Below are 16,724 nucleotides of genomic sequence, written 5' to 3'. Positions count from 1 at the left end.
TTGCCAAATCTTGATCCTCCATCGAAGGGTAAGTCACAAGGCCTACGAGTTGTATTCCTGCCACATCTCGATCCATCGAAGGCTCGAGCCTGGTTGAAAAACGTGTGTGTGTAAGCTGCCAGGCCATCTCTATTCCAGCTAGTCCCTTGCTGTTTTGAGCGCAAGGAGCTTTTTTCTGTGGTAGATGGGCTCTTTCCAACCATTCTCAGCGTGCTTCTTAGCGTGGCAGATAGGTAGGCTCAGCTCTTTCCGTCCAACCATTCGGTTCAATATCGGACATCCACGCCATCGACACTAAACTCCTTGCGCCCACTCCTTCTACACACTAGACTAGGTATATGCAGAAGATCCCGAAAGTGCCGATCGACGCTAAAGTTGACGTCAAACGTCAAATGGAGATGGAAGTTACAGTGGAAGGTGGAGGGTGAAAGGAAGTCTACAAGAAGAGCTCGAGAAGGAGGTAGCTGACAGGATCGATTGGACGATGAGGAGAGGAGAGCGTCGAACGGTGTAATGTTACATCCATCTCCTTCTGCTCTTCCTGTGCCTTGCGCAAGTCACCGACGTAGGCTGGTCGATGTCGCGCGTGTCCGGCTTGACTGTGTTGTTATCTGGACTCTTCTGATCTCCCTCGACTCCTTTCAGACGCTCCGTAGGTGCCTGTTTTGCAAGAACGGCTCCAACGGAGCCTCTTATGCCTTCCGCTGGAGGTCTGAGTGGAGACAGAGCTCGAGCAGGATCTTCTGAGGGTGACGTCTGTCCGTTACGATGAGCTTTGACGGAACATATTAGCCTCAACGACGAATTGGCGAGAAGAGAGGCCCCTCGACCGTCCGAGCCCACTTTGTCAGTGTTGCCAGAGACAGCAGAACGTGAAGTACATTGTTTGGTTCTGCTGGGACGAACGAGATTGTGACAAGATGATCCACAAGGCATCAACGAGCGACCTGAGGACAATGTTAAGCACCGAGGAGGTGATTGAAGCAGTAAACTACGACGACAGCGAGGCAGAGCGTCGAACAGCAATCTCGAACACTGCGACGACAGCCAGGTGCGAGGCAGGAGGGCGGCAAATGCCGTCGACCACAGGTGAGGGTTGTCTTCGGCCGGAAGTAAAGACGGCTCTCATGGTATCGTCTCACATCATCACTGGCGAAAGTGCTTCGTGTAAAGAGTTTTGACCAGGGAATTTGCTACAGCTTTCCTCCTTGCAAGGAGGTAGATGAGAGCAAAGCGTCTCCCGCACGCAAGGGAGCTGCATCGAGGTATGATCGAATGAATGAATGAATGAATGGAGTCATGCGGTCTCAGGAGAACGAAGGGTTGGTTTAATTTCAATCACAGTTGAGCGCCTCGATGCAACAAGTGCATCTCGTCGTTCCTAAATACAGAAAAGAGATTCACATCATCAATCTTCCTGCTCCCCATTTCCTTAGCATCCTCCCAGGTAAGCACAATACCGAGAATAACCACTCGGCAAACGGAAGCGTCCGTTAGCTGTAAGGACTCATTCAGTTGGCCACGAGCCTCCTAAACTCCAATCCGTGTGTTCCTGCCATAGTACGACAAAAATTTGTTCATAGAACGATGCCGAGTCTAGAGTTGGTCAGCACTGCCTAGACGCTGCGGATCAAAAATTCATACCTAGCAGCCGCTGCAGGACGGAAGGCTTAGCTGAGAACACTTATAAGCATGGCACGAGCATGAACTGATGGCTCATTAGTAAATTTACGAACGATCTCGACTACAGTGCGTCTTCCTGAGGTATACTACTTACCCACTACCGCAGCAGTTTGGAGCGGCCTCTCCGCAAGCAGCAAGACCGAAGATATTGCTAGTAAAGGAGGCTACTAGGAGAGTGAGGAGGAGGGTGATCGAGAAGTTCTGCATCTTGTGTTTTTGCTTGTGTTGTGCTTGGGCTTTGCAATCGTAAAGGATGATATATTGTTGTTATAGAACGAAAGGAAGAGAGGAAGAGAGAGATAGAGAGAGCTATATATATGTATGTATACAGCTCCACGAGTTAGCATGCTCAACTTCACTATATCAAGGGTTTCAAATATCTTGCACTGCCTAAAAGAGGAAGGCTGGTTTGCGAGACGAGTTCTAAGATATCACGCCCTGTTTTTTTGTCTCCTGAGTTTATATGTATAATAATTCAACTCGATGGTCTGTCTATAGCTACTTAACTCGTTTTCCGTCATTACTATTCTGTTTCGAAGAGCAATTGACGGTCGATTCGAATGGTGAAGTATACATTTCGAGACCTGTAGGCGTAGGACGAATGTCGACTCGAACACCAATGCATTGCTACCACTCGAGGATGATGTAATGTACGGGGTGAACAACTGGTAGACCAGCCGTGTTAGCTAGGTTCCGAAGCTTCGAGATGTGCCGGTGTGGCCCCCCTGCAGCTTTCCAGGCTGGAAGTGAATGTCCGCGAAGTCCGCGTCGTATTGTCGAACGTCGCAGCCTAGTTAGTTGCAGTGAAGGATGCTGGTGAACTCACCAGGCCGGAAGTTCGGCTCACCACCCGGCAAGCGCAGCATACAGCGTATACACGAATCGAAGGGCTAGAATATAACAGCGTAACAGTCAAGCCGAGGTGTCAATTGGCCTAGGCCCTTGCCAGCCCAGAATAGGGAGAAATTGGTAGCCTTCCGATACGTCCAGACACTGTCGTGATTTCCACGTTGTCTCTGTAACCTAGCCTTGATCGATCAAGATCGATCAATATGACAATATCTAGCGATGATCTTTTTTTTGAACTAACTGCCGAGCTTATGCTAGTTGATACTGTATATCAATAGTGGGGGTTACCGTGTCTTGTTGTGCCCAGATCGCAGAAGCTAGATGGTAGAAGCTGACAGATCGCAGAAGCTCTACCTCGATTAGGTGAAAGGGGACAACAAAAGTCCGTCTATAGCTTGCGATAGTTCTAGAACCTTGGGGACAGTAGGTATGCATTACAAGGATATTCTCAGAGCCAGTGGAACTTGCCTATATAGTCTAGCGAAGAGTGCGAATTGTCGCGTGGCTCTGAAGTATTACCATTGTGTCGCCGTGCATTATTATTCTGTCGCCGCCGTGCATTCTGTCGCTGCTATACATTGTGCCGCCGCCGTATTTGCTGTCGTCGTTGTATTATGATATTATCGCATTCGGCACGTAATTTGTGTTTTTGATTTCTAGAACTACTAATAGTAGGATTAGTAGCTCGGCACGTAACGTTTCTTTTTGATTTCCACCAATTAGAGGCCGAGCTAGATTTTGTAAGAGAGCGCCCTTTAACAATTGAACCCTCGCCTAGCCTCCTACACAACCTAAGGCAGAATTCTGATCGTTATTTCGCACTCGCTCTAGACACCTGCTATAACTCTCGTCGCAAGCTCCTGTATATGGCAGTCTATGCCCAAGAGCCTCTGTAGCCTTGGCGCATAATCTCAGATCATTCTCAAGTTGTTGCCGGCCGAGATTACTAGGTGTTGCCGGCTAAGATTACCATTTGTTGCTGGTTAAGATTACTAGTTGTTGCTTGCTGACAGATGCTCGCGTAAGTACCATTCCAGACGAGCATTGACATGGCTTGTTGCAATTTTGATACAGGGTCGATGACTCGATGCACGGCCGGCATAAGCGATCCTTCCGCGGATGCTCTGTTGCTACGACCGCTGATACTAGGGGAAGATAGCATCTGCAAAGTCCAACACGTTGAACACGAAGAGCTCTCACATAGGGGAAGGAGTAGCCATGCAGCTTTCAGTATCTCGCAGGGCTTGTTGCGGCGTTCCGGCGCCGTCTATGACCAGTCGAATGCAAAGTTCAAACTTTGTGCTGCGGACGCAAACCTCAACGCTGAGACTTCTGATCATTGGGGATGTTGGTATCTTCTTGTATGCAGGTGGTACCCTGTATACATTATGATGATGACACAGGGCACGGAACGTCAACAGTCAACTCGTATACCAGACTCCTATCCGGGGTTTCGTCAGTCGCACTCAACTCCGCGGTCGCGGGGACCTACAGAGGCTCTTGTGCATAAACTGCCATATACAGGAAGCCGAGACAAGGCTGGATAGTAAGAGGGGTGAAGTGGGCTGACGCAACCCCGGATAGTCATCTACAGAGGGTCACCGTAAGTCCGGGACCACTTTGCATGTGCTTTTCTCTATAGCAAGATGTGTACCAACTTTGCTGGGCAAAGGGAAGTTGAAGGATTCTTCCGTAGAGCGGCTTTCTGTATACAGTATGCTGGTATGGTATGGCCGTAAGGGTGCCGCCGCCCGCGTCCTTCATCGCGAGGAAAGTGGTGATGAGTGCGATGTGCCTCGATCCTCAGCTTCCGGCACTGCCAACTGGGACAGTGCCGCCGTCTGGCTTTCTGCCTTTCTGGTCGTTTGGCCGTCGGGCACCGGCCTTCACCTCCAACAGCGCTTGCTGAACGCTGGAATCTCTTGCTGCGTGGACATGTGACGTGATCTTTCTACCACTTCACTTACCCACCCGGTCCAACCATCATCTCGCTACTCACCGCCCTCTCCCGCATCCACCCTTGCACCTTGTCCCAATTCACACATTTCTGCACACCCGGTTCTCGATGCTTCACAACCATTGTCTCCCCATCCTCCCCAGGCACCCAAACAAGCGTATACAAACTCGTATCCATATGACACATCATGCTCTGCAACAAGAAATTCAAACAATGATCCGCGTGATATTGCAGATACTCATAATGTGAACTCCCGATTTCGACTTCTGGGTAGAAATGATGGAAATACAAAAATTGTTTGAGTTTTTTGACGCAGTGGATGTTGTGTGCTACGCCTAAACCGCCGGCGTACTGCCGGGTCGATGATTTCAAGGGTATGGAGGTTGTGTTGGCGAGGTCGAGTTCGGTTTGGGAGATTGAGAGTAAGGTGTTGTTGAGGAGGTTGGACATGCGGGATTCCCAGGCTGGGTTTGGTTTTCCGACCATTGTTGTGTCATTTGCGACGATTCTGCGGTATTCGTATTCGATTGCATTGTTGACTGGAGCTGGATGGAGTGTTAGGAGAGTTTGGCTGTCACTTCAGTAATTTATGCCTTACAGTATGGTTCAGGAATTGTGGATGTATCGTCATTCGTCTGCTTAAACGCCAGCAAGAACACCAGAAAGAGACATGCTTTGAGGAGTATCGCGTTCGTGACGACAGATATCCATAGCCATCTTTGCTGTTTTCTTGGGCATTTGGGCAATCCTGATCTCTCACTTCCCAGTTCCGGATGTCTGTTCCTCTTCTCTTCTTCAAGAAACGGGATCTCCTCATCGAGCTCCATCTTTACTGTGTCTGGGGTGTGTTCGATGCCTAGCAGCTTGGAAATCGAGCTCCGCTACACGACTTTGCCCCTGCATCTCTTGCCCGCACCACGAGCTCGAACTCTGAGCAACAACCCTAAGCCGTTTGATGACCATGTGGCTGGACATAGCCGCACGCTGCTGGAGAAGCATAAAGCGGACCGGCGCGAAGTCTAAGAATCCTTCAGATCGGCATATTCGGAAGATCCTCTTGGATCCTTCGGGCTGTTTCTCACTTTCCGGTTGGCAGATTCGGCATGGATGGAAGTTGCAACAGGGACTGTTGCACACCGAGGGATTCGATGACGGCAAGTTTTGCGTGATCGAAACCGAAGGATCAACACGATTTGCCCTCAGCCATTGGCCACATTTGAAAAAGCTGTGCCTTTTTCGTCCAGCAAAGCTACACCTTACCCACTTCAGCCTCGGTGGGATATTTCTGTCGGATTGATCAGCTTTGCTTATTTGACGCCATTCACACGCGAGTCCTCAGATCCCCGTTGTTTGTTCCTGATGCAGGATGTCGTTGAGAAGTATTCTAAATGCCGCCGTTGCCGTAACAGTGGTATGCAGCTACCAGTGCGGAGAAGCTGAACCAGGTAGGTGAGCCTTGAAGTCATTTGGGATTTTTTGGGATGGCCACGCGCTCCAGACGCATGTTCCTAGGTGGGTAGTGGACTTCCGCTACATCTTTGGTTGGGGCCGTGTCAGCGCGAATCTCTGCCGATCAGGGCGATGTAACCAGTTGGTTGTGGGCGGCGTGGAGTCTGCCATCGTGGCAAGGTCGGCTAGAGGGAGAGCTATTCAGATAAGACTTGTAGACGTTGGCGGTCCGCATGTCTTATGTATCTTCTTCACTGTCCGATGCTCCGTTGGAACCTTCATCTTCACACTCACTGTCCGATGCTCCGTTGGAACCTTCATCTTCACACTCACCGTCCGACTTGAGCATTGCAACAACCAAACTTGCCGAGTAAGACCAAATCAAAAGTGCCCATCATGACCTTCCTCATGCTTGCGCTTGCGTTGATCCAAGTGGCCATGGCCGCGCCGGTCGTCATTGAACCCCGTAAGAACGTGCCGATTTCGAGGTTCGAAAACATTCAGCTAAAGATCATCAAAGACAATACACAAGCTTCCGATGCGCTTTCAAGACGAGACGGTACCACTGAGTTCGATCCTGATGCTGTCTATAAGACCAGGAGAGATGGTACGACCGAGTTTAATCCTGGTATGGAGCCTCGCAAAGCAACAAATTGGATCGAATGCTGACTCTGTGCCTCAGATGCTGTGTACAGGAGAGACGGGACTACCGAGTTTGATCCCGATGCGGTTTACAAGAGGGACAGCAGCCGTATAGCCTTTGAGCATGATTCCATCTTCGAGTAGAGAGTCAGCCGGGTTGGGGACGCTCCAAGCAGCTGGCACAGGATGCAACATTGGCGGTGCATGGAAGCTTTGAGGCTCAGTCGTATCCTGCGAGAGCATTTGCAAATGACTGGTCCATGGCGTGGGAATGCTTTATTCGCGGCGTTTGGGTGGATACCGAACCCTTCGATTTTTGTATACCACACCCAGCTAGACACCAATGATGATGATCATTTAATGACCATCATGAACACTAGTAAATCATTCCTAGTCGATGGAACCTCAAGCTTGTGTCTGCGTGCATTCGCGGGCTCTTCTCCATAGCCGTCCAAGTCATGGCCGTACTGTTATCGATGCTGGCTTGACGCCTAGGCTTCCAGCTGGCTTGTATTGGAGAGTTCAAGTGCCCATTGAGAGCGTTAATACGTCGTAGGCTTCGCTGACTTCGCGTCGAGCATCGAGAAAGGTCATGTTGGTTCACAAGACGGCTTCCAGTGCAAAGGGAGTGAACCTTGCGGAAATATTTCGGCCGGATTTGAGCCGAGCTTTCCTCCGGCTCGACATTTTCTGGAACCTGCATTTCCTGTGCTGCTACATGGTCATCCACACTCCAGCATAGCGGATATGGCCAAGGCAAAGAAGCGAGGTAGATATTTAAAATCGCACAACGTTATGAGAACACCTCTAACATTTTCGCAGAAGTCTCAGTGCACTCTCGCGCTGCCCGCCGCGGTGAAGCACCACCTTCAAAGGACCTGCTCACAAGCAAGACTCCTGCTGAGCAAAGCGACTACAAGCCATGGCTACACAGCGTGCAGAACTCAGGCATCCAGAAGAAGCAAAAGAAACAGCAGCTTACCAGAGCTCAGAAGCTGCGCCAGCAGAAGGGGATGGAGCGAGCCGACGAAAATGCTGAAAAGCTGGAAAAGAAGATCGCGGATAGTAAGAAGCGAGGAAAGGCTGTCAAGAGCAGGAATCCGGACTGGGAGGAGCTGAATGGCAAATTGGTCGCTGTGAAGGAGGCGCAGCGGGATGCTCTTGCGACAAATCTTGCCAAGCTGAGAGAGGATAGTGGCATGGAGGAACGGGATCGCGACGGCGACGAACAGATGGTGCCAGATTTGGAGCAGCCACTGCCGATTCGAAGTACAGAGATGTCTGGAGCTGAGGAAGAACCATCAAAGCCAGCTCAAGCAATATCTGGAGCACCGGCTTGGGTGTCGCAGCACGCTCAGCCGGAAGATTTGGAGGACATTACTTGAGACATTTTTGGACTTTATGACCTCCAAAGTTCTCTACAATCCCCTGGACCGAAGACAACAGTAATGGATCAAACCAGCCAAATGCTGTGTACCACCCAGGTCCTGCGGCACAGCTCGCGCGGCTTGTTGCCAGAACGAGAGCGGTACCGATCGCGTGGCATCCCTCATGCTATCGCGCTTTCATGAGCAGATGAGGATAGATAAATTGGCTACAAGAAGGCTAGACATGGTCTATGAGTTGTGCATTATGAGCAAGGATGCACCTGCCTTCGGGACGCTCAGCGCAGACACCAGCGCCAAGCCAAGCATGCCTCGAATGAGCAGAATCGATTCTTGGTGCGCTTCTTCGCGTTACCACGAGAATTGCATGTATGCACTGTGCATGCCACGAACAAAGCCTTCTGCCTGATGGTAGATAGACCAATGGTCATCTATCAAATGCTTTGACTTGTACTGTAGCTGCCACGACTGCATTATGTATGCCTGATGCGAGAACGACAAGGCTGCAGCTCCTACGCCAAAGGATGCGGAGCTAGAACGACCAACAACTTATACGTGTTTAGAGCTCCTCTCATTACTTGAACGCCTGGCAAGCCTTCACATTATTTACTTGTTTAATGAGGCCGAGTCACATTCTATGCCTCTTCACGTCATTGACAATGGAGTCTGCTAGTGCTTTCGACAATCGGAGCTCAAATCCTCTCCTGCGCCTTCCTCCAGAAATACGCAACCGCATCTACGGACTCGTTCTTCCAATAGAGAATATCTTCAACGTGGAGTTTGGAAGTATCTATACGTACGAGTCGGCAATTCAAGAGGGTACAGGATATCTACAGTTCTACGCATCTGATCGCATCTACTGGCCTTGGCTCTTCACTCTCACAAACCCGTCCCACTCCACAGGAACGCCATCACAACGAACTCGCCTCATTGCCCTAACTCAGACATGTCCCATAATCCGAGACGAAAGTTTGCGTTACTTCTATGGCAACAACATCTTTCTCCTGCGAATTGGTGACGACTTGAGTGATGACTGCAATGGCAATAGATCAAGTCGACATTTTGAAACTTGGGTTCGCAACCGACCTGACGCAGCGATAGGAGTATTGAGATTGCTGATCGTCCCTCAATGGAATTGTCAACACCAGGAACGACTTGGTCCAGAGATAGGGACATGGAACCCTTCGAGATCAACTTTGGCACCTGCACCATGCAACCCCGGAAGATTATGAACAGCGACGCGATCGAATGCGAGACCTGTTCCAGTGGGATGGTGTCGAAACTGAACACTTTCAAAGTCACCCCGGTCAGAAATGGCCAGGAAGCAGCTCGACTTCTTAAAAATCTCTGGCTTCACATTCGACCTCAGGAACCTTGGTCACGATGGACTTACCGAGTCGTATCACGTAGACTTGTATGGCACTTCAGCTGGGCTTATATTTTTTCCCTGCAGTTGCTATTCGGGGTATGCTTCCTCGGTGAACATATCCGGAAAAACTACATCAGCGAAACGGTCCTGGACAGATACTGCATCCGACCTCTGGTTCGCTGGGCAACTTACTTCTTGCTACTGCCTTTGAGGTGGGGGATCTTGATTGCATGCCTGATGACTGATCCTAAATTCTACGCAAAGGAGGCGATGCGGTAGGCAAGAAGGCGTTGGGAGGAGACTATGTAGATTCGCAGCAGCCAAACTTCAAATGCCAATCTTTGGCGCCTCCAAAGACACTATCTACAACATTAGCTGTGTAGATAACCACGGCCTATCAGGGAGCGAGTGCGCAATAGGAGCACACAATAATGTGTGTAAGGCCCCTTCCATTATCACGGGAGTCCCGACGCACTTCATTTGGAACGCCACTACCGAAATCAACATGGTGTTTAACAGTACAAGTCAGATTGTGACCATTCTCCTCCTTCGCGTTGTGGTACTTTCAGCTGAGTGGAGAACCGAGGCTGTGGAGTTCTAGACCGCGTGCTCGCCTGCCCTGAAGAGGAGTCGTGTAGTCAATCAACTTTCACATATCCGTGACTTTGTCTTCCAGACACATGCTCAGCTCAGTACCTTGACTTGCAACCTTACCAATTCCGCGAGGATAGCCCGGCACGTTCTCACCCGAAGATGGAAGTCACGACAGCACCTCATGTGAGCGCCAAGAACCCATCCAACTTGACCTTACACAGTACTGATGATGACAACTCGTAGACAACATATCGCAACGTCGGCAAGGGGGCCGTGGATTACATCAATCGCCACATCGACCTCCCAATCCACATCGAAAACATCTCCAACACGGAACCCTCAATTCCCAAACCAGACTCCCAATACCAATCCCTCCGCTCCAAAAACAAATTCACATCCCCCCTCCTCCACCTCCCAAGAGAACTCCGAGACATAATCCTCACCTTCATCTCCGACGCCTCCCCACCACCTTTAGACGCCCGACGGTCTCCCCTTCCCTCCTTGTTATCCGTAAGCTCCCAACTCCGCGACGAATTCGCGCAAATTTTCTATTCGCGAAAACTCATCCTAGCGGGCGGCGCCCCATCTCCTTCGTACGAGAAGAAATTTTTCCAAGGTTTTTGTCAGGCGCATAAAAAGTATGTGAAGAGGGTGCATTGGTTGTGGGATTCTTATGGGACGAAGGAACAGGCTGTGGCGAGGGCGAGGGAGTTGGATGCGGTGAGTTTTATGCAAGAGGGGACGTGGACGGTGGGGTATATTGATGGGTTTGGGATTGAGGAAGGGAAGAGGTGTGCGAGGTATGTTGATGCTTTTGGGACGTTTAGGGTTGCTGGGTGTGTGTAGTGTGGTTGATTTGTTGCGTTCTTCGGGGTTTGGGGAGAATTTTCGAGATATCGACAGTATTGAGACTATAGAAAGTATTTACGAGCAATTGTCCAGTGCATGGTTGCCGATGAATCGATCCTTTGGGTTTCCTTGGCGTTGCAGCGGTGTTGTGCTTGAGTCTGGTATATTTGCGAGCCTCTAATTGTCTCCAAAGCTGGTGGGCTAGTCCTATTATTTGCGTCCTTAGGCGTAATCACATCGATCGGGAGCCGTGGGCCTTTTCGGGACTTGAGAAGCGAGGAGTAAGACGCCGGTCCGGCATTTCTTTAGTTCCTGTTAGCACTCAGCAGGTTCTAATCATCGACATTTGATTTAGCAACCATTGGCACGTCCAAACTCGGAAAGGTTTGGTGTAACGAGACACTGGCCGCTGTTGTAGTCGCGAGATGCTTCTCGACGGAAGCCTACTACAATCCGTGGAGAGGCAAGAGCGGTCTCTTGAACCCCGCAAATGGTGCAGGTCTAGAGAGCATATTTTATACTGGAACTTTGGTGGCTGTGACCCTGATCAGCAGAACAATCGTCATCGGAAGCGAAGACCAGAAGGTTAGTAGATATGGCGGGCTCTGCAGAAAGTTGCTGTACACCACAGTGCCTCCAACTCGCCACCGGATGTATGCTCTGATACTGAAACCATCGGGGCCGGCACTCGTAAGTTCGTAGCAATCAAGTCTCTTCATTTCGTGGCAGCTGTCTGTCTGGGCTACCGAAGGCTGGCACTGTCTCGAGCCGCCATCACGGCTGAACGCTGGACATCGTGCCTCATCATACCTCTGCTCCTAGTGTAGGAAGCAATCCCATTCCCATTGCCTTGCGCCATGGATACTGCATTGTGCTCAGAGTATGCATCCCGAAACGAATCGCTTAGTCGCTAGCACCGCCAACAGCTCGAGCTGGGGAAAAGGCCAGTGTCAGCCAAAGCCCATCCAAAGCGCTGAACATTGCACCGATGTGCATGACACAGATTGTACTCACTGTAAATGTTACCCGCGCTGTGAGCGACAACCTTCTTGATGACTCCCCTCTCCTCCAAGTCGTTCAGGGCCTTGCGCGCTAATGAGCCGTTGATCTTCAGTCTGTCGACGAGGACGGCGACGGTGATGAGGCGGTACGACTGCACATCCTTCTGCAGCTTCTCGTTGGTGTTCTTGTCGAGCACGACGGCGTGGTTGGCCTTGTCCTTGACTGTGGAAGAGAATCTGTGTTAGCGATATGTGCGTGCGGTGCGGTGTAGTGCAGTGCAGTATTTGGCGGTGCGCGGGATCGTTGGTGATCGAATGGAGAGAGTCGTACCCTTGCCCTTGGACCACTTCTTCTTTTGCTTCTTGCCTCCGGTTGCTGCTGGCGCCATGGTTGCTGTGTCTTGTGCAGTGGTCGGAGAAGTCGATGCTCCAACATCAAGCGAAGTGACTTCCCATTTTCGAGCGCCAAGCCAAGTGGGCAGTCGTCACGTGAAGTGAGAAAGTCAGGCACGAATTCAGGCTCGCAATCACATGCCGTTAGCTCTACGGAGATAATCCAGCCAAGTGTCTGTACAACCAAACCGCGTCTCGCTGACTGAGGCTTTCACCAGCAATGCGATACGTCGATCACCGATAGCAGAGATGTATCATCTCGTCAAGTCACTCTACCTCCACGCGACCAGCAAGGAAGAATATTCGATTCTCCTGCTCGGACTCGACAATGCCGGCAAAACGACCCTGCTCGAACAGATCAAGGCATTGTACAACCCAGCACATGAAGCGAAGCTGAAGACTGTACCGACAGTGGGCCAAAATGTCAGCTTGATCGATATGCCAGAGCTCTACCTGCGCATCTGGGACGTCGGTGGGCAACATTCATTGCGAAATCTATGGCACAGCTACTACAGCAGCTGTCACGCGATTGTCTTCGTGATTGATAGCACGGACATTGGCGACGCCGACATTGCGCGTCTTTCGGAGAAAGGTGCTTCAGACGACGAAGGGAGACTGGGAGAATGCAAGTTGGTGTTGGAAGACGTGCTGCAAAACGAATCGACCGAAGGAGTACCCGTGCTGGTACTCGCAAACAAGCAAGATCGAGAAGACTGCGTAGAGGTTGTGAGGATCAAAGAAGGCTTAGTCAGAAAGGTATTCGAAGGCGAGAAGGGGCAGAACGTGCGAGACAGCAGAGTCCTGCCGTTGAGTGCCTTGACCGGTACCGGAGTCAAAGAGGCTGTCGAGTGGTTGTGCTCAAGAGTCAAATGGAATAAGGAAGCCAGGCCACCAGTCATGCGCTGAGCGGTATATTATCATGACTGCCTGCCAAAGTCTTACATGTTTCTGGGGTGAAGGCGCATCAGGTGTCTTCTGCCCGTGAAGGATCATTGCTTGGGCGCATCATGGCATTGCCATCTCCGAGACTCTGACTGCTTCGAGGTCGCATCGCAATGCAACTGGTCCAACGCAACGCAACGTCCTTACGGAGAGTCCAGTATCAGCTTGACTCTACTGGAAATGCAATAACGAAACCGCACCAGGCACGACCTCCGCCAAGACAACAGCGCGCCGGTGAAAATTGCCATCTGCAGCAGGCTACCGAGTGACTCTCACAACGCTCAGCACCATGGAGATATCGTTGACGACGCAGAGTGTTATGCCGCAGCGTACAGGAATGTATAGATGGGAAGTCTTGCAGCGTGATACCAGCGCGTAATGCGTGGATGCCGAACAGGCCACCACAGACCATGACATCGATCGCATTCGGCATGCAGCATTATCACACGCGGAAGGCATTGATGCTTGATCATGTCCAGTGCGCTGGAAACAGCAGCTCCTTCATGTTTGATTGGAGCTGGCATGCGTCACGCTAAGCGATGTTCGAATTTCTGGCGGTGCCGATGTCCTCCACCTTAGCATGGGCGAGCACCGCATGGATTTGCGAATGCCCATTCAACCTGGCAGCTCGCAGGTCATGGATCGTGGCATGGAGTCATCATGGAGAATCGGAACGCAATGTTATGTCTGCCATAGATTTTCCATGTGGCTGCTGGAGAGTCGGTGCTCTCCTCGAACTGGTCACGTCACTGATTCCTGGCGATCGTTATGAACTGTGAGGACGCAGCCACAGGTCGTTCTCCTCGCGTGTAAGCAGCGCTTATAGACAAAGAGCAGAGAAGCAAAGCCCTGTTTCCTGAAAGTCAACAGCCCTTCCTTTGCCCATTGTCTCTTTTGACTATTGACACCTGCAAGCGAGCTTTCACAGCCATGGAGCTTCAACACCTTGCCTTTCCATCATGAACAACACCAAAACACGACCCGCGTAGAGTACACTTCCTAGCAACATCATGAAAAAAGACGGCAAAATGCCCGCCCGCCTAGCAATTCCTTCACGGTAGGTACCATCCCAACCCCAAAACCTGCTCCCCATCTCTAACACCACCACCTTTTCCCAGAAAACAAGTCTCCCGCTACCACGACTACGACCCCTCAACCACCACCTCCCCCGGCACCCCCGAACACGAAACCGTCCTGCGCGCCCAAAGATCCCGAATCCAAACCCTCTGGAAACTCTGCCTCCTCTTCACCTCCTTCCTCCTAGTCTTCTTTCTGGGCTTCCTCTCCTGCCAGCAATCATCCCCTTCGACGCCGCCTCAAAATTGCGGATCCTCGGTATCCGAAGCGATAGCGAAAAGTTGTGAATTCGATTTATTATCCAACGCGTGGATCCCACGACGCTGTTTCGAAAGGGAAACGGAGCGGGAATTTCGGGATTGGGTTTGGAGTTTTCAGAGGTTGAGGCATAGGTTTCCGTATTTTGGGGCGGAGGGGAAGGAGTGGATTAGTCATGAGGAGATTCTGGGGAGGCATTTGGGGGAGGTTTGGACTACGGAGGAGGTTGGGATGGGGTGGTGTGTGTTTTTGGGGAGGAGGGCGGGGAGGTTGTTGGGTGGGAATGGGAATGGGAATGGGAAGAGAAAGGTTGTGGATGGGATGGAGGAAGTTATGGAGCAGTGTTCGAGGTTGCATTTGGGGGATTTGACGGGGGTTGGGGTTGGGGAAAGTGGGAATTGGAGTAGGAGTAGAGATTTAGGGGTGTTGAATAGGAAGATTCAAGTTGGATTTGGGAGTTGTTGATGATGTTTTGTTATCGCTATGAAGACCGACAGCTGGTTGCGAGGAAGGCCTAGGATGCAATGAGGCGATAGCTGCTGTGGTGGAAATTGAGTTGCTGCCCGCATCAGACACTCATGCAATCATAAGTGCCAAACATCATGATCAGCCCCTTTTAAGATCAGCAATGGATGCCATTTTCCTCTCGAGTTCATGTCGCAATCTGGTTGACGTGTACCAGACTCAATTATCCGCTTGATAAAGAAGGTACCATCTCGGAACCCATGTCGCTCATCCCTCCGTGAGGCTTTTGTTCGTGGATCACAAGAAGCCTTGTCTAGACTCTAGATCGCTCAAGATGACCCTTACATATTTCCGAAGGTGACGGTCCATTGTGTCGAGGCTGGGGAAGTTATAGCGACATCGTGACATGAGGATCGTTTGGCCACCGTGCAGCATCTCGGCAGTCTCGCTCCTTATCTGAGAGCAGGCATGGAGTAGCGCAAGCGTGCAATCGTGTCTATCCAGACCAATGATCGCTGGCACATCGTCGATGACGAATTTGATGATACGGTCCCGAAGCTCCCTTGGCAAGGACAGGAGAGGGAAATGGCGCCGATCGGGGTGTTGGCGCAATTCACATGGTATTAGCCTCAAATCGACATCACCGCGATTTTGGTCCGGCCCGACGTCTAGCAAGGCTGTTATCTCCTCATTGCTTGGAGGTGACGGCTTGTCGCTCGCTTTAAACCAACACGTCAGCTTGCTGTGGACACTCGGAGTGATACTCGAGACGCAATCGGCCGAATATAGCTTGCTGCAAGAATGGCCAGCATTTCATTGCTGGCCTCATTTCGTTGCTGGCCTCAATGCGGCATAGAAACCCCTCAAGCTGAGTCAGATCCAATGATTATAAAAAGTCGCAGCCGGCCCGTCAATCCCCAATCGTGATTGTGAGACAACCGAGAAACACAGTGCAGATGCCGATGAGCCTTGTCACTCTATTTCCGGGACTTCGCGGATCGCCGTACAGCCTTGTTGCGCTCTGTACATCGTTGCTAGAGCTCCCAGAACCAGACGGCGAACGACAACACTGTCTCGGCACGCCGACGATGCATCTCATGTTACAGATCTCAATTCCTCATCCACGGACTGGGCCTTGCTTCTCCAACCTGTTGTGTGGCCGTCGTGAGTCTATATCGCTAGCCGACTTTTCCAATTCACAGGATGCCTGTCACCAGGACCAGTGTGTCTACAATACCTTGTGAGCGCGTGATGGCGGCCTGGATGGTCCTAGTTTTGATGGTTGACTTCACTGCGTTCGCGAATTCCGTTTCGTTTTCCAAATCCCTTGCGAAGTATATGATGTTGGTGTTGCAAGTAGCAATGCTCGGCTAAGAAGGCTGTATGACTGGCAGTCATTTTCTGTATACGTTCGTCCACGGCCGTGACCACGGGGGCATCGAAAGCTGTCACATCTTTCCGGTCTACGAAGCTGGCAGAGTCGCCACTGAAGCCTGTGCAGTCACTACACTGGCGATGCGTACAACGAGTGCAGTTGGAGCAGCTTGTAATACAACTTCCGCACTGGCAGCAGACAAACATGGTGTTCGCTGGATAAGTCGTTGAAGTATGTGGAGTCGTGGCCGTGTATGGGTTTGGGGTGTAATGAGCTCCGGGTGTCCAGCTTCTCCAGCTCGTTTATGAGCAGGATCAGAGCCATATCCACGAGATGCTCATTTGCTTTTATGCTGACGTTCTTCTCAGTGTCTTGAACACCGCCAGGGCCAAGCATGTCGGTGCGATCCGGGTGTCATGCGAGCGAAGTGACGTTC

At 51.0% G+C, this 16,724-nt stretch overlaps 8 protein-coding genes across 8 annotated transcripts; 5 read left to right on the top strand and 3 right to left on the bottom strand.

The window, feature by feature from the left end:
* Positions 1-388: 388 nt before the first annotated feature.
* Positions 389-3,111, bottom strand: MYCFIDRAFT_171247 (uncharacterized protein; the record flags this gene model as incomplete). Its single annotated transcript, XM_007924778.1, has 26 exons — positions 389-436; positions 470-535; positions 562-793; positions 831-842; positions 873-947; positions 1,002-1,035; positions 1,088-1,161; positions 1,198-1,306; positions 1,343-1,352; positions 1,405-1,506; positions 1,537-1,596; positions 1,623-1,654; positions 1,685-1,744; positions 1,782-1,803; positions 1,852-1,919; positions 2,021-2,041; positions 2,071-2,087; positions 2,119-2,206; positions 2,233-2,291; positions 2,318-2,423; positions 2,466-2,473; positions 2,510-2,525; positions 2,594-2,657; positions 2,693-2,756; positions 2,798-2,979; positions 3,052-3,111. The coding sequence occupies 26 exons, from the start codon at positions 3,109-3,111 to the stop codon at positions 389-391; spliced, it is 1,689 nt and encodes a 562-aa protein (XP_007922969.1).
* A 1,384-nt stretch (positions 3,112-4,495) lies between these two features.
* Positions 4,496-4,975, bottom strand: MYCFIDRAFT_129973 (uncharacterized protein; the record flags this gene model as incomplete). The annotated part of the gene is made up of 1 exon (XM_007924777.1): positions 4,496-4,975. One exon carries the CDS (start codon positions 4,973-4,975, stop codon positions 4,496-4,498), a length of 480 nt encoding a protein of 159 aa, XP_007922968.1.
* Positions 4,976-6,376: 1,401 nt separating this feature from the next.
* MYCFIDRAFT_133152 (uncharacterized protein) lies at positions 6,377-6,724 on the top strand (the record flags this gene model as incomplete). The annotated part of the gene is made up of 2 exons (XM_007924776.1): positions 6,377-6,566; positions 6,621-6,724. 2 exons carry the CDS (start codon positions 6,377-6,379, stop codon positions 6,722-6,724), a joined length of 294 nt encoding a protein of 97 aa, XP_007922967.1.
* A 582-nt stretch (positions 6,725-7,306) lies between these two features.
* On the top strand, positions 7,307-8,605 carry MYCFIDRAFT_60202 (uncharacterized protein). Its single transcript, XM_007924464.1, has 2 exons — positions 7,307-7,349; positions 7,403-8,605. The coding sequence occupies exons 1-2, from the start codon at positions 7,328-7,330 to the stop codon at positions 7,963-7,965; spliced, it is 585 nt and encodes a 194-aa protein (XP_007922655.1). The 5' UTR covers positions 7,307-7,327; the 3' UTR covers positions 7,966-8,605.
* A 1,234-nt stretch (positions 8,606-9,839) lies between these two features.
* Positions 9,840-11,258, top strand: MYCFIDRAFT_193651 (uncharacterized protein; the record flags this gene model as incomplete). Its single annotated transcript, XM_007924775.1, has 4 exons — positions 9,840-9,893; positions 10,172-10,728; positions 11,004-11,058; positions 11,196-11,258. The coding sequence occupies 4 exons, from the start codon at positions 9,840-9,842 to the stop codon at positions 11,256-11,258; spliced, it is 729 nt and encodes a 242-aa protein (XP_007922966.1).
* Positions 11,259-11,477: 219 nt separating this feature from the next.
* MYCFIDRAFT_60199 (uncharacterized protein) lies at positions 11,478-12,187 on the bottom strand. Its single transcript, XM_007924463.1, has 3 exons — positions 12,110-12,187; positions 11,792-12,001; positions 11,478-11,709 (listed from the first exon to the last, which is right to left on the bottom strand). The coding sequence occupies exons 1-3, from the start codon at positions 12,165-12,167 to the stop codon at positions 11,681-11,683; spliced, it is 297 nt and encodes a 98-aa protein (XP_007922654.1). The 5' UTR covers positions 12,168-12,187; the 3' UTR covers positions 11,478-11,680.
* Positions 12,188-12,420: 233 nt separating this feature from the next.
* Positions 12,421-13,972, top strand: MYCFIDRAFT_202081 (uncharacterized protein; the record flags this gene model as incomplete). Its single annotated transcript, XM_007924773.1, has 1 exon — positions 12,421-13,972. One exon carries the CDS (start codon positions 12,421-12,423, stop codon positions 13,075-13,077), a length of 657 nt encoding a protein of 218 aa, XP_007922964.1. The 3' UTR covers positions 13,078-13,972.
* MYCFIDRAFT_181649 (uncharacterized protein) lies at positions 13,017-13,972 on the top strand. Its single transcript, XM_007924774.1, has one exon. It carries the CDS (start codon positions 13,227-13,229, stop codon positions 13,380-13,382), a length of 156 nt encoding a protein of 51 aa, XP_007922965.1. The 5' UTR covers positions 13,017-13,226; the 3' UTR covers positions 13,383-13,972.
* Positions 13,973-16,724: the final 2,752 nt, after the last annotated feature.

The sequence above is a fragment of the Pseudocercospora fijiensis genome (genome assembly GCF_000340215.1).
Source record: "Pseudocercospora fijiensis CIRAD86 unplaced genomic scaffold MYCFIscaffold_2, whole genome shotgun sequence".
In the NCBI taxonomy this organism is placed as follows: Eukaryota; Fungi; Ascomycota; class Dothideomycetes; order Mycosphaerellales; family Mycosphaerellaceae; genus Pseudocercospora; species Pseudocercospora fijiensis.
This window is presented reverse-complemented; position numbering and strand designations above follow the sequence as displayed.

Excerpts from the sequence above, each read along its gene's own strand:
- MYCFIDRAFT_60199 (XM_007924463.1), bottom strand. The coding sequence starts at position 12,167 with ATGGCGCCAGCAGCAACCGGAGGCAAGAAGCAAAAGAAGAAGTGGTCC. Across the intron at positions 12,002-12,109 it reads GAAGTGGTCCAAGGGCAAGG|TCAAGGACAAGGCCAACCAC; the intron begins GTACGACTCTCT and ends TCTCTTCCACAG. Across the intron at positions 11,710-11,791 it reads CAGCGCGGGTAACATTTACA|CTCGAGCTGTTGGCGGTGCT; the intron begins GTGAGTACAATC and ends CCTTTTCCCCAG.
- MYCFIDRAFT_60202 (XM_007924464.1), top strand. The coding sequence starts at position 7,328 with ATGGCCAAGGCAAAGAAGCGAG. Across the intron at positions 7,350-7,402 it reads GGCCAAGGCAAAGAAGCGAG|AAGTCTCAGTGCACTCTCGC; the intron begins GTAGATATTTAA and ends ACATTTTCGCAG.
- MYCFIDRAFT_181649 (XM_007924774.1), top strand. The coding sequence starts at position 13,227 with ATGCAACTGGTCCAACGCAACGCAACGTCCTTACGGAGAGTCCAGTAT.